We start from the raw sequence: 16,079 nt of genomic DNA on the forward strand, positions 1-16,079 counted from the left end.
ACTTGCAAATTGTTAGGCCTTAACATCGTAGATTTACCAATTAGTCCCGATCTCTGCTCTTAGATGGCACCACGCTCTCCACGATTTAAGTGAGCGTTATTCTAGTTACGGTTTATTTCTTTTCAAAAGTCGTGTTATTATTTTTAAAATGTCGCATTTTAGTTTCTATCATATATCTACTTTATTTAGGAACTAAATTAACCAAATTATCGAAACAAAAGTTTAATATTCACGTATTTTATAAAGAACTATTTTTCATCGTGGCGGAGTACAACCGATACCTTTGTGTCCCTGTAAAGAGGCGAGGGGGAAGTCATTTCCGAAGCCCAAAAATTTTACCCCTGAAATAAGACGTCGTGCGGTTGGACCCAAGTGCCAGACTTTCTCCCCCTATTTGTTTTTGCTTTTAGTACTTGACAAATACATTACCATAAATAATAAATATGTTTGGGACATTTATAAGGGCTCCTATTCTTTGTGAAATTCCTTTCAATCATTTCTCGTGGCATTATTCAGCAGTTTCGGATAATTTATTTCATTTTCGTTTATCTTTCTTTCTTGAGTTTAGTTTCCACTAGAGCGCCTTAAGATGTAAGATAGCGTAATCTTATCTATTTATAAGGAAATATAAGTCCGCATTTTAAAACGAATCATCAAACAACCAACAGAAGAACTTTACATTCTTTGAGCTTTAAGTCATTATTTTTTAAGTGGAAATTTTATCAAGTAAAAAAATGGATTTGTCGTTTGATTCTTGGGATTATAAAATTTCGTCGGCAAATTTCGATTCAGTATCGACGCTGTTGAAATTTGTCGCCGATTGTCAACCCCTAATGGACCAAGTCATCATTAACAACAACCACGACCGTTTCACTTACTTCATCAAATTCTACCAAGAATACAAATCGCAATCGGCTCCACTTTTGGATTTTTTCCGAAGTTACGACCCGAAGGACTACCCCACGGACGAAAGACCCGACTGCATAGGGCGGGCTTTGAAACTGAAAAGCATTCTGGGAAATGCCTACCCGGCTCTAAAGGAGAAGTTTTACATCTCCTCCTCCACAATCGACTACGGAGATTTCAACAGAAAACTGACCACAGAAATGATGGAAAACTACCATTATATAGTGAACTTCTGCGAACATTGCGTTTTGACCTTGAAGTTCGAAGTGGATGGACGAACTGGATTTATACTTTACGAAATGTCCTTTTTGAATGACAAACCCATCATCGTCATGACGGACAACCAGAGTCCTAGTTGCGCGACCGTCCCATTACCGAAAGGCAGAAAGGCCACGTACAACTGCAAGGATGACAATTACGTCGAAGTGTCCTTCAACACTGAGAAAGGAGCCGCCAGTAGCGTAACGGGTGTAGATGTCTTCACTATTGCCTTATTTGTGGGCGGTTCTTTCAAGAGGCAAGATATATCAGCCAATTACTGTTTGCAGATCAATATTCAATACGCTTACTCAATTCGTGACGGGAAATTGGCCGTGAACTTCAGTCATTACCTAACCAAGAGTTCGAAGCGGAGTTCCGGAAAATGGCAGAGATGATAGGGTATGACCAAGACTTTTTAAGAAACTGTTTTGTTGAAATTTCCAAAATTCAACTCGATAGTAACTTTTTGAATGAAATATCTGGGCTGCCATTAGCAGTTGCAAATTTCAAAAAGAACTACGTCAAAACATTTTCGAAATAGTTTTTACTGCCTGGGATTTTGTTTTCTACGTTAGCCTTAAGAACTTCAGCGCTTAAAGGGGAACGGCCAAGCTTTTCCAAATGCGCGCTTTTACGTGGTTTTTCTGTCTTACCGACTTCTCACCAGGTGTCGCGGCGGACGCGCGCTTTTCGATTTCCCGAAATTTCTTTATTTTATTAAAAATTAACCACTCAATATTTTTTGACGCGGTTTTTGCCATAAATTTTAGTTTTTAATGGGCTATAGGGCTATCTAACTGGTTAAAGCTTGACCGTTCCCCTTTAAATTATGATAGAAATATATAAAACTAAAAAAATATAACTTGGTTATTCTTAGTATTTTTATTATATTTATATTTATATAAATTTACATATTTTTTATACATTTTGTTGTTACTTTTTCTTAAAGTGTACATAACAAAAACTAGTTTAATTAACTGAGTCCGCGTTAATACATTTAATCATTTATTAATAATTTTAATATAAACGTCTATATTGCAACCTTCTTGATTTAATTGGTAAAGCAATGACGTATACAATTCAGTGACGTAGCCAGAGATTCGCCCACATTGTAAAACTAAACTGTTATAGTATATTATTACAGTTATGTGATAGTGTAGGGTCCAAACGGAGAAAATGTATTAACCAAGGGTCCAGCCATTTAAGTAAAAATTGAGCGACAGATTTCTGAGTTCCCGAGATTTGCGTAGCTTAGCCGTGATTTTAAGATTTATGAAATAATCTGGGATATTTAAGATTTCCATGAAAAATTTCCATATCTATTTTTCGAAGCCATAATTTTCAGTATTTTTGACTTCTCTAATTTCTTAAGATTTCTTTTATAATAAATGATTTTATGGTTTCTAAAATAATGTGATTTTTAAGATATGCATTAAAGATTTTTCTGATAATTTTTGAATTTCTAAGATCATTTACGATACTTTTTTTCTAAATTGCACAGATTTGTTTTGTAATTTATTTTGGAAATCAATAGAATATTTTTATTTAATTTTTATTCTTAATGTACACGTAAACTAAAAACTGTCCATAAGCCACTGGTTCAGTTTACATTCAGTTTTTTTTTGTATAAAATCGTTTAAACATCGAAAAGGGTCAATTTACTAAATAATGTAGCGAAAATAACCTGGGCTATTTATTTACAAATAGAATTTAAAGCAGGTGGCGGTTCGACGTGAAGTAGCTATTTTTTCAACAGATGTCGCCAGCGTTGATTGGATCGTTTGTAAATTGGCCAATAACTTAAATTACAGTGCAGTTATAAACAATATTTTTACATGGGATATATTATTTAAATTAAAGTCCAATAAATATAGTATAAGTTGTCTAACTATAATACTCTACAATGGCTCTGACGACGTTATATACGCGTTATCATTTGGCCATTTTGAATATTAGCTTCCGCTCCCATTAATAGATGGCACCACGCTCTCCAGTAAAGTCGCGATTTTCGAATAATCGGATAGATTCATGGCCATCTCTAATAACAGGGGCCTTTTCATAATACAGGTGGCAATGATAGAGCCGCCACTTGCCTTAAACGAAGCCGTTGCACCATTGTTAGTTTCCAATCATCGAATAAACGTTTAATATAACTTTTTTTAAATATTGGTTTTGTTTTATTGTCCTGATTAATATTTACAACAATATGAAAAAGCCCGATTATATTAGGCTAAGTATGGAATTTTTGGTATTTTATCCGAAATGGAATTACTTTCGTGAAAGTATTCAAGGAGCTTTAGGTGCAGTTTTTCTTAAATAATAAATATAGACAAATAGGTTGGCCGAAATTTGGCCTAGTAGTTCCTTACGGTAATTTCAAGGCAGATTGACCCACTTCGTCAACCTTAATCACTGAATTTCGAACACATTGGCTTTCGATTTTCAAAAAAATAAAAAATACCTTTTTTAAGATGTTGTAAAGCTGATTTCCGGAAATTAGACCTTGACTTGCACCTCATCGTAAATGGGGTACGAACTGAGATACACATTCAGCTAGATAACAAGTTCAGCATTTATAGGGCAGAGTAGATCATGATATTATATAACATGTTAAAGGTTTATAATCTGTCGCCTTTGATTTCCAAATTAGCAACATTTTACATCTCGTAAAATTACTAAATTGCCAAATTTCCTAAATTTAAATATTTAAGATTTCGCATACATGATTTTGCTTCAAACCCAGCTTAAAAATTGGATTATGTAAAAAAATTAAATTCCAAAACAACGAGAAACAAATAAATGAAAACTAATATCAGCTGAAATTTACAATATCTTATTTCATTTCATTTTGACTGACGTATCATTCTGTTTTCCTACAATTAAAATCGCCGATATATCAAATGTATATTTCCATCGTAAGAGCTTTTATTTCCTTATCGGATTGCCGTATGATTCAGTTTACTTGCCCTAAGGATCGCTGATATATAAAATACCCATTTCATGGGCCCCCTATTGCCCAAATTGATATTCCTCTCATGAGCTCTTTTTATTGCTTATCGATTGCCGTATCATTCAGTTTTATTGCCCTAAGGATCGCTGATACATAAAATGCCCAATTTCATAGGGCCCCTATTGCCCAAATTGATATTCCACTCATGAGCTCTTTTTATTGCTTATTCATTGCCGTATCATTCAATTTTTTTTGCCCTAAGGATCACCGAGATATCAAATGCCCAATTTCATGGGGCCCCTATTGCCCAAATTGATAATCCTTTCCTGAGTTATTTTAATCACTTATCGATTGCCGTATCATTCAGTTTTCTTGCCCTAAGGATCACCGAGATATCAAATGCCCAATTTCATGGGGCCCCTATTGCCCAAATTGATAATCCTTTCCTGAGTTATTTTAATTACTTATCGATTGCCGTATCATTCAGTTTTTTTGCCCTAAGGATCACCGAGATATCAAATGCCCAATTTTATGGGGCCCCTATTGCCCAAATTGATAATCCTTTCCTGAGTTATTTTAATTACTTATCGATTGCCGTATCATTCAGTTTTCTTGCCCTAAGGATCACCGAGATATCAAATGCCCAATTTCATGGGGCCCCTATTGCCCATATTGATGTTCCTTTCCTGAGTTATTTTCATTGCTTATCGATTGCCGTATCATTCAGTTTTCTTGCCCTAAGGATCGCCGAGATATCAAATGCCCAATTTCATGGGGCCCCTATTGCCTATATGGATGTTCCTTTCCTGAGTTATTTTAATTGCTTATCGATTGCCGTATCATTCAGTTTTCTTGCCCTAAGGATCACCGAGATATCAAATGCCCAATTTTATGGGGCCCCTATTGCCCAAATTGATAATCCTTTCCTGAGTTATTTTAATTACTTATCGATTGCCGTATCATTCAGTTTTCTTGCCCTAAGGATCGCCGAGATATCAAATGCCCAATTTCATGGGGCCCCTATTGCCCATATTGATGTTCTTTTCCTGAGTTATTTGCATTGCTTATCGATTGCCGTATCATTCATTTTTCTTGCCCTAAGGATCGCCGAGATATCAAATGCCCAATTTCATGGGGCCCCTATTGCCCATATTGATATTCCTTTCCTGAGTTATTTGCATTGCTTATCGATTGCCGTATCGTTCAGTTTTCTTGCCGTATCGTTCAGTTTTCTTGCCCTAAGGATCACCGAGATATCAAATGCCCAATTTCATGGGGCCCCTATTGCCCAAATATTGATGTTCTTTTCCTGAGTTATTTGCATTGCTTATCGATTGCCCTATAATTCAGTTTTCTTGCCCTTAGGATCGCTGAGATATCAAATGCCCAATTTCATGGGGCCCCTATTGCCCATATTGATGTTCCTTTCCTGAGTTATTTTCATTGCTTATCGATTGCCGTATCATTCAGTTTTCTTGCCCTAAGGATCGCCGAGATATCAAATGCCCAATTTCATGGGGCCCCTATTGCCCAAATATTGATGTTCCTTTCCTGAGTTATTTTCATTGCTTATCGATTGCCGTATCATTCAGTTTTCTTGCCCTAAGGATCGCCGAGATATCAAATGCCCAATTTCATGGGGCCCCTATTGCCCATATTGATGTTCTTTTCCTGAGTTATTTGCATTGCTTATCGATTGCCGTATCATTCATTTTTCTTGCCCTAAGGATCGCCGAGATATCAAATGCCCAATTTCATGGGGCCCCTATTGCCCATATTGATATTCCTTTCCTGAGTTATTTGCATTGCTTATCGATTGCCGTATCGTTCAGTTTTCTTGCCCTAAGGATCGCTGAGATATCAAATGCCCCATTTCATGGGGCCCCTATTGCCCATATTGATATTCCTTTCCTGAGTTATTTTCATTGCACCATGGATTGACGTATCATCCAGTTATCTTACCCTAAGGATAGAAATGTTGAAGAGTACAAATCAATTGTGAACAGAACTCTCCTTATTTCCATATAAAAAATTTATAGGAAATCAGATTGCAACGTAAATCCAATGCGAACAGGACTCTACCCAATACCGTTATAAGCCTGAGCCTGGAAATCCGATTTGAAACTTAAGCTGACATATCAAATGCGAACACGACTGTTGCTCTATAATCCAATTTAAAACTTAATCACTCACTACAAGTGCGAACATGACCGTACCAATACCTCTACAAGCCTCAGCTAGGACATATTTAAGATTAAATCAAAAAAACTAACTGATTATATAAATAAACCGGTTAAGCCACCCCTTGAAAACGTGTAGGGGTAACTTGTGGAGTGTAGACGTAGCTTTATTCTGTACAATCAATACACGTTCTCCCGTTCACGTTTCAAAAGGTGGCTTAACCTGTCCAGCATTAAGAGACAGATCAACCTGGAATTTGAAAAATGAGAGCGTACTTGAAATTTTCGTATGACTAATAAAGGATTGATATGAAAAGGGTGTTTCTCTATTGCGCAATACCTTTCGTCATGCGAGGCAAGCGACCTAGCTGCCAAAAACAAACAAAGTGGTTGCGTAATATAAAGCAAGAAGGGACGTATACTCTCTTATCGATTTGGAAATAAATATAAGCTACACTCATTTTACGCGCTTACACGGCTAGTGAACGCTTAGAATATCCCTTCTCTTCTCCAGTATTGAACGGTGTTATTGTTTAACCATTTAGAGAAATGGATTTATCATTTGATTCCTGGCACTACAAGGTTCCTTCAACTCACTTCGAATCGGAATCGGAACTTTCGAAATTCGTAGCCGATTGTCAACCATTGATGAACTCTGTCGCCACTTCTCACGGCCATGATCGATTCACCTACTTCATCAAATTCTACCAAGAATACAAAACGCAAACGGCGTCACTTTTGGATTTTTTCGGGAGCTACGAGCCGACGGATGACCCCACGGACCAAAGACTCGACTGCATTGGACGGGCTTGGAAATTGAAAAGCGTTCTGGGAAACACCTACCCCGATCTAAAGGATAAGTTTTACATCTCTTCCTGTTCTATGGATTACGAAGATTACAATAGAAAACTGACTACGGAAATGATTGAAAACTTCCATTATTTGGTAAACTTCTGCGAACATTGCGTTGTGACCTTGAAGTTCCAAGTGGATGGAAGAACTGGATTCGTTCTTTACGAAATGTCCTTCTTGAATAGTCAACCCGTCATAGTCATGACGGACAACCAGAGTCCTAGTTGCGCGACGGTCACGATTCCTAAAGGCATCAAGGCGACTTACAACAGTAAGGATGATAATTACGTCGAAGTGTCCTTCAATGGAGAAGAAGGTACTGATGTCTTCACCGTAGCATTTTTCGTAGGGGGTTCTTTCAAAAGGCAAGATATATTGGCCAGTTACTGCTTACTAACAAATATTCAATACGCTTATGTAATTCGAAAGGGTAAATTAGTCGTGAACTTTAGTCATTACGGTAAAGAACCGGTGTACAATTTTCAACGATGGGACGAGATTGAAAAAGACTACGTGATATGGGAAGTGCCGGTGGACTATTTTCTGAAAAACGAACCTAATCAAGAGTTCGAAAAGGAAATTGAGAAAATAGCTCATGTTATAGGTTACGAAGAAAATGATTTAAGAAACTGTTTTGTTGAAACCTCCAAAATTCAAATGGATAGCGAGTTTTTGAGTCAGCTCTCCCATTTACCCTTAGCGGTTAAAAATGTTAAAGAAAATTACGTTAAATCTGTTCATAAGAATATTCGTAATAGGTTTTACGACATAGAATTTTACATAGCCAATAGAGCACGTAAATTCCAAGATAGAATTCACACGTCAATTCAGTTTATTGTATGAAAATCAGGATTGGTTTGGCTATCACACCATTGTTCTCAATCGAATACAACCGAGGTTCTGACACGTTCAGTCCATCCACGGTTTGCAGGTGAGATTGTGTTACCCGTATTTAGACGCAACTTGCAATAGTTGATGACGGGTTCAATCGCCAATCATTTACACTAGAAGTAAACGTGGGATTTCAATTATTAGTATAACATCTCTGTTTATTATCTACGATATTAAATTTTTATTGTACGAATATAAATGTAGTTTTATCTTTATTGTTCGTTTGTCCTGATTGTTAATTTTTAGAACGTGTAATAAAGACTTTGAACTTCTCGTAATCCGTAATCTTTATTGGAAAAGTTAAGCTACCCCTCAAAAACGTGTAAGGAAAGTTTTTAAGAGTGTAGACGTTTTATTATGTACAATCTACACTAATACATGTTCTCCTACACATTGAGCCTATCTAATAAATCTATAATATATTAGTGGATCAACAACATACTGAATTTTTCGCATTTCTAAAATGATTTCTCAAACAAAGTTTTTGATTATTTATTCTATAATTTTGATTTAATTATTTAAAAATGCAATTAAACAAAAGAAGTTTTCAGAAACACCAAAAAAAATAAAATTGAAGAACGTTTTTAATACTTTTAATGTTAAATTTGAAGAAGATGATAAAGGATCATAAAGCATATTACTTCGGGTTTCAATAGTCACTGAGGTCATTTCTAGTGTTGTGATGATTGATTTCAATTCATAATTTTCGTTTTAGTTTAACCAGTTCAAAGATATAATGAAATTTATAGAGTACTTTGTCAAGCCTTCATTTACGTAAATATAACGGTCATCTTACTTAGATGGCGCTACGTGCTCCATGAGGAGTTATGATTTTGCTACCATAGTTACTTTTTTTTTGTATTCATCTAGTTTCATATCATCCAATGGGTGTATTTAGCATGTAAACCCTGGGTAAACATTAACAGATATGCATTTTGTGCATTTATTGAAATAACGTCATACCGAGGCTTTGCGGTAGGGGCCAGAGTAAGCAGACATGGGCAAAATAGCTGCTGATTTTTAGAGATTCACTCTCCCTCAAGAGTGAGAGTGGAACTAAATAAAACTCATCACCCTTTCCGACACTCGCTGAGTTCACTCTTCCTCAGAGAGTGAGATTAGTCAGGGTCAATCATTTCACTCATATTCCCGGGGAAAACTAGAAATTTAAGGCGGGAAATTTGAATTCGTTCCAAAAAGTATATTTTAGCCTCCCATCCCGTTAATAGATGGCACCACGCACTCCAGTAAAGTCATTCATTTAAATTTAAATTTAATTTAATTAGCAGAATCAATTGTTGCTAGCTTAATACAACACTGTTTACAGCCACAGATTCACGTTTTATCTTTCTTTCTAAAGCACGGTGGAATCGTTTCACTTTATCTGCAGGATTAAAGATGATTTTTCTGAATGGTTGGAGCGTAATTTCCATGTTGTGGATGATCACATTTCACATTTCCAATAAAGTGGATGCTACATACTTAGGAGTATTTCGATGGCATCCAGAGTTCACTATTCCTAAAGAACATTTTGAGATATAAGAAAGCCCAACCAACAATGAGGCGTAACTGACTGCGGTCGTTTTAAATCCACAGGTTTTTTTCGTCCGCTGGAAATGAGTAAAACTTGATACTCTTTGGAAAATGTGCATAAGTATAATTACAACAAATGATGCAACAATTTATTTTACTTTTACTCATTTTGCAAACACTTGGTAAAAATTGAGGGCGGGAAAATCTGTCGTCAGCAACGTTCCTCTACAGTCTTTTGCTTGACTTCCACTAGGTGGCTTGATATAACTCGTGCTCGTGGCGTATACGCGTTACCTCCCAGGTAGCAAAATCTCGTTGATAAACCGTTTGTGAATCGTTGAAACTATGTTGAGATATCAACGTTATGAAATGGTTGACGATGTCACCAAAATAGACGGTTTATAAAACGGTTGATATTAAGTCTATTAATACTAACAGAAACCCAAGTATAAACGTTAATTGATTAACGTCTATTAAACGTCATTATGATTTGTTTTTTAAACTATTAAACGATGCATAATGAATCTAATATAAACGTTATAGGACTAATATCGATTAAACGTTGGTTTTGAACATTTTGTAAGTTACTTAACCAAATAGGGTACCCAATATTTCCCGGGATTATACAGCATAACACCATGAAACAGTGCAGGCAATTACCTAATATAAAGCAGTAGTGGCAAACAAGTTCACAGTCTAAACGAAAGTACAACGGTGGCCTAACTCTCTCCATGCATGGCACCGTACCCCATATAGCCAACTGATTTATGCAAATTTAAACAATTATACGTTGATAACACAATAATTTTCCTTTTATCACAAGGCCTAGTGTCTATAGAAGAAGGCTTTTAAAAAACATGACTATACTTTAATCGTTTTCCGTGTGTAGGGCCAAAGAATGAAGAAACTCGGTCTTTTGGCTAAGACCAAAGTGTAGTATCTTATGTATAGCGGATATACCTAATTTTTAAATTAATCCAATTAATTAAAGATGTTTTGCCGACCGTAACCGTTGTAAACCACAGTCAGGGTACCATGAGATAGTATACCAAATTTGGTCGTCCTAAGTTGAAAACTGTAGATTCCTATAGCGGGCAAACAAACATATAAATACAGTTTATATTTAGTTAAATATTGACCACTTCTATAACATGTTTTAATTAGAATATTTTTATTAAAACATGTTTAAGAAGTTGTTAATATTTAACTAAATATACACTTTTATTATTAGTTAGATTAAAAAATTAGTTGATAGCAAAAAACATAACAACGTCTCATGTTTGTCAAAAGATATATCCTTAAAAAGTTAAATAATATAACGTTATTTTAACCTTAATATCCACATTAAAAGTGACGTTTTTTAATGTGATAAATATAATGTAAATAACGTGTTTTTTTCAACCTAACTATTTTGATGAAAACATGAGTTCTAAAAGAGGTCAATATTTTACTAAATATAAACGTTTATTATTAGTGGGATAATAACCATTAAACGTTATTTTCACCAAAAACCAAATATTGACCATTTTACAAACGTTATTTTGCTACCTGGGCTGCCAGTAGAGAAAGGATTTACGCGTCTTAGAGCACTGTGATAGATGAAATAGAAGCTAATTAAGATAATATTTTCATTTCACTATAATTTTAAACTGTTTAGTGTTTCCTCCATGGTAACATTTACCAAGCCCAGATTTCGGTATTGCTAACAGCTGAATCTGGCTCTACCCCGAGACAAGTTCAAGACAAGGGGCGCCAAATTTTCTATTGAATTACATTCCACAATGCACACATTACTTAAAAACATTAAACGTTTCTTGGTGACTTGAGCCTTTCTGATTTTTATTAATTATACAGCCGTGGTGTAACGGTGAAGTTATATCCAATTTAAAGCAAGTGCCGGCTCGCCGTAAACTAGCTCTTTTTCAGCAGATGTCGCTATCGTCGACATCGAAACCAGATAGGTCTCCTACTTTTTGATCCAAAAAGAGATACTCCTCGCGTCAATTTAATCGTTTCTAAATTTGTCAATAGCATAAATTACATAAATTTTAAGCAATATTTTACATGGGATATATAATTTAAGTTTAAGTGCACTAAATAGAGTATAAGTTTTCTAACAATAATACTCTACAATGGTTCACTGACGACGTTATCATTTGGCTATTTTGAATTTTAGCTTCCTTTGCCATAAATAGATGGCCTCACGCTCTTCAGTAAAGTCGCGTTTTTAGAAGAATAGTATAGATCCATGGCCACCTATAATAGCAGGGCCTTTTCGTAATACAGGTAGCGATGATAGAGCCGACAGTTGCTTAAATATATCAATCGGCACCGTTTTGAAATGGCCGTGCTCCAACTATTGGTGAGCCGCCCTGTTACAAAAGGGCTGTACTCTTACAGGTCAATAAATAAATCTTGAAGAACAGAACATCACACCACTCTTTTTCCTAAATCTTAAAGCAACTGGTGACTACATCATTGCCACCTACATTATGAAAAGGCCCTATTTACTAGAGATGCCAATAAATCTTTCTGGTTCTTCGAAAAAACGACAGTTAGTGTACGGCCCGTGTGGGTAGTTGGGCGGTAGGGGGGAGAGCCTCTCCAGAAAATATAATAGCTTTTAATCGGCTTAACAACTATTTTCAGTCGGATCAGTCCATTAACCGAAAGTTCCGAAACCGTTCATCGTTCTTATACATAAAATTGTAATAGTATGAACAATTATAACACAAATCATTACCTGAATCTCTGAAGACTGAAGTTTTAAAATTTGTTAAACAAACTAACCGTTAAATTGTAAAACACGGGCCTCATTTATTCCCTCAGTTAATAGATACAAACGATAGCACGACGCGAGACGTAGCTATGTTTTTAATCAGACACTACTCGTAAAAATAATACAATAAATCAAGGAGGTTGACGAAACAGTTCCTTAGAAAATATGAAGATATGCGTAGTGCGATACTCGAGAAGTCGGTTTCTAAACAAAATTTGACATCTAGAGTACTAGACGAAGTGTTCAAGACTTCCAAGATTTGAAGCCGTTTCCAGTCTGTGATATTACTCCTAGTAGGTCAAGAATGGAAATATTATACTCCTTGGAGTGTTTGTTTTGTACCTTCTTAAGGCTGGTTCACACGGGCAGTGTTTTCCTGATTTTCTCAATTTTCTCGTTTTACCACCTTTTTCCGTTGTTCTGGCGCTCGGGAACATGACTGTACACACGGACAAAATTAAACGGATTTTATCACAGCGAGCGCTGCCGGGGAATGATCAATTCTTGGTCGGGCTATTTCAAAATTATAGGAAACAAGATTAAGTATAGTTAATTATAGGACTATTAGGATCGCTGGAAATCCTGATACAGTAGGATTAAGCTTTATTAGGACGCTCTTAAGACCCAAAAGTCTCCAACCTACTCGGCCTTTTGGTAAATCCACCACTTCCCTGATGTAGTGTGGTGCAAGGTTATCCTCAAGTGCTATCCACAGTGTGTGTAAAAAATTAAGTCATTTAAGATTCGAACGATTCGGAATTTAATGCAAAGGAAAAAGAAAGCGCTAGAAAAACGGCGATACACGAACGTTATTCTTGCCGTTAACAAAAAAAATCATAAAAAAGAAAACCTAAAAATTGGACAACAAGTAAAAACTCCCACGATAAAATAAACACAACTTGTTAAAAATCATAAAAAGCTTACAAAATGTTAGCCTGGGTTAAAACTAAACAGTTTTTTTTTCAATTTCCAAATGGGAGTATAAGTAGAATTCTAACGTCAACATCTGTTACCAACGTTAGTTTTATAGAATGACCAGAACAGCACTGCTTGCTTGTCGTAACCAAAAAGGAGGGAACTTAGTTGCAACTTTCAAATTGACGACCACCTTTTGGGTCACTCGTAACATCAGTAGCACGACATCCGCGATACTGATAGTCACTGGAGGTCCATTATGCTTGGATTACTAAGTCGACCTGAAAAGAACAGAATTCTGTAATGAATGGGTCAATAGGTTTTGTCAAAATAAAATGAAATGGGTAGATAGTACTTTTAAGAAATGAAATCTCTAAAATTTTGATATACCTGATATAATCACCGTAGGTAAAAGAAGTAACTATTCACAATGGATACCTGCTTATGTTTCACTTTGTGGTCTTCGATTGGGAGAAGCTGCTTCGTCCAAGATACTGAAGGACTTTTGTCGAGAAAAATAAGAAAAAAAGTGGCAGAAAACACGACTTCTGAAACAAATAAATTGTTTAGTCCAAGCAAAACTTCAGCGGATCTTGTAATTTAAAACTCATCAGTTGGCTGAAAAGTCATTAGTCAATAAATTCCCTTTCTATATTTAATTGGTTTTGAAACATTTTTTTAAATTATCCTTACAGAAAATTTTAAGTTTTAACATGAAACGTATTTATAAGACTTATCAGAATTTGTCGCCTTTAGTCATAAACGCAAAATTTAACCATGGTTAATTTAAACTAGTAAATAGTAAGTAATATACTATAGAGACAGATACTTCGTGGTTTAAAATACACTTTTTTACCCAATATTCTTTTTAATAAAAGTTTATTTTAAACCATGAAGTATCTGTCTCTATAGTATATTACTTACTATTTACTAGTTTGCCGCCTTTAGACTGATCAGTTACAATTTTAGTTGTTTTTTAATCATACTCCATTCTTTACCACCAAATTGACCTGTCTGGATTCGAAAGAGCTTATTATTATTAAAAACATTTCTTTCATACATGATCGGATTTCATATTTTATAGCAATTTAATAATATTTAGGAGTAATTATTCTTATTTAGAATTAAATATTTGATGGTTTGATTATATTTAGCCTACCACTTTTCATTTAATGAAATTCCGCTGGAGGTCTCTATGTAGCTTATCAACGTCTATAAGTTCAAATTATTCATTGAGGGTACAGTGTGTCAGAATTTATAGCCTGGTGTACCTAGCAACAGGGGCTATACCACTGGAGGCCTATCATCATAATGCCCTATGCCAGCGTCTCCTAGCCCGGACAAGCGTCAAATACAGCTAGGGTAGTAGTACCCTACTACTCAACCCAGCACAAAGTGCAGAAATGGGTGGACCAATTCCCCCAGCAGTGGGATTAAGAGTGGATGGTAAAGCAACTCCAGCCGACACCCTGCCTACGTAGGTAAAGAGTCCAACCCTCTGGAGAGAGCTCCTAAAGGGCAACGACGGGCATACAACGGTCGACATAACCCGGGGCAGCTGGCACCGGATATTTCGGTGTTCCCCAAAAGGCCGGGAAACAGGACCGCCGTGCCCTCATACGGAGGCCCACCGTCTCACAACAGGCTACCCAATCCGCCGAGGCGGCCAGTTTGCACGGACCCTCTCCGTTAGCCTGAGCCGAAGCTCAGTTTCCAGCCCCTACCTGTCTTAGGTGGACATGGGAACATTTGATCAGAGCTAACATCTCCCAGTGCGCCACCGCCCTTTAGGGTTACAAGAGCCGGACCCAAACTCCCCGGTTAAGCCACTAGTTATTGTACACTAACCCATTTAGGGCCTCATTGGAGGTACAATAGTATCACGGGAACTGTGAAATATAATATTACAAGCAAATATCACAAAATATTTTCTGTAAATCTGTAGAGAGGTTAGTTACACCCAAATGACCCATTCTTATACTCAATATATCTTCCGAAACGTATTTAAAATTTCGGTGGTTACAGAAACCCTTATGATTAGAGCCAATCCAAAATAAAAGCTGAGAGTTTTGTATATACTTACTTTCCCGGACGAAGAACAAGCTGGAGAACTTGAGACCATGAACATTCACTGACTTACTGTTTCACTTGACCGTTAAAAACTCTTAGAACTAAAAACCATGGGCTATCATTATCGTGGGTGGTTGTGTATAAAAAATGTAGGGTGGTTTTTTTAAGGCCAGTTTGTTCTACAGGCTGGTACCCATAAAAACATGATATTGATCTACATGTTGTTTGTTTTTAATTTTCTGGGCCACATGTGAAGTTATTAAAGGGAATATAACCTCAAGTCTTTTTTAAGGTTTTTTTATGTTTTTTATGTCAACAAATTAGGCGGGAAATCACTAACCAGCGCCAAAAATATCTGAAGCCATAGGAGGGAGCGGGAAATGGTCGAAGTGTTGGTGTTACACACGAAAAAACCTGAGGTTATATTCCCTTTAAACTAGCATCATATTTACACATTTTACATATACTCTGCTCGAACATATTCAAATCTATAAACTGAAATATGAAAAGTATTTGTATTTCATTGTGAAGCTATATAGAAAACAAACACCCTGTGAACCCGCTGAGGGTCATCGATTCAGATCTCTTTTACTAGTGACGTCAGATTTATTGCCGATCGAGCGGCTAATTTGAACTAACTCTAGCTGCGCCCTACAATAAAAACTACGTCACAAGATGTCTAATTTCTGCTCCCACGTTTTTCTGTGCTACATGGAACCACACAGGCCACCAGCTCTCTCGG

General features: G+C 36.3%; 1 protein-coding gene and 1 long non-coding RNA gene across 3 annotated transcripts; one reads left to right on the forward strand and one right to left on the reverse strand.

Annotated features, from left to right (window-relative positions):
• Nucleotides 1–1,452: 1,452 nt before the first annotated feature.
• LOC149956031 (uncharacterized) lies at nt 1,453–8,288 on the forward strand. The gene is made up of 2 exons (XM_090165371.1): nt 1,453–1,566; nt 6,843–8,288. The coding sequence occupies exons 1-2, from the start codon at nt 1,550–1,552 to the stop codon at nt 7,990–7,992; spliced, it is 1,167 nt and encodes a 388-aa protein (XP_090021497.1). The 5' UTR covers nt 1,453–1,549; the 3' UTR covers nt 7,993–8,288.
• Nucleotides 8,289–12,537: 4,249 nt separating this feature from the next.
• Nucleotides 12,538–16,079, reverse strand: LOC149956032 (uncharacterized). 2 transcript variants are annotated; one of them, XR_016478458.1, is made up of 4 exons: nt 15,351–16,079; nt 13,706–13,815; nt 12,996–13,548; nt 12,538–12,865 (listed from the first exon to the last, which is right to left on the reverse strand). It is a non-coding gene; the product is annotated as an uncharacterized LOC149956032 (long non-coding RNA). The 2 variants fall into 2 exon arrangements; XR_016478457.1 differs by having other exon boundaries at nt 12,538–13,548; nt 15,351–16,077.

Source organism: Leiobunum rupestre, chromosome 2, assembly GCF_980474605.1.
Source record: "Leiobunum rupestre chromosome 2, qqLeiRupe1.1.hap1, whole genome shotgun sequence".
NCBI classification, from domain to species: Eukaryota; Metazoa; Arthropoda; class Arachnida; order Opiliones; family Sclerosomatidae; genus Leiobunum; species Leiobunum rupestre.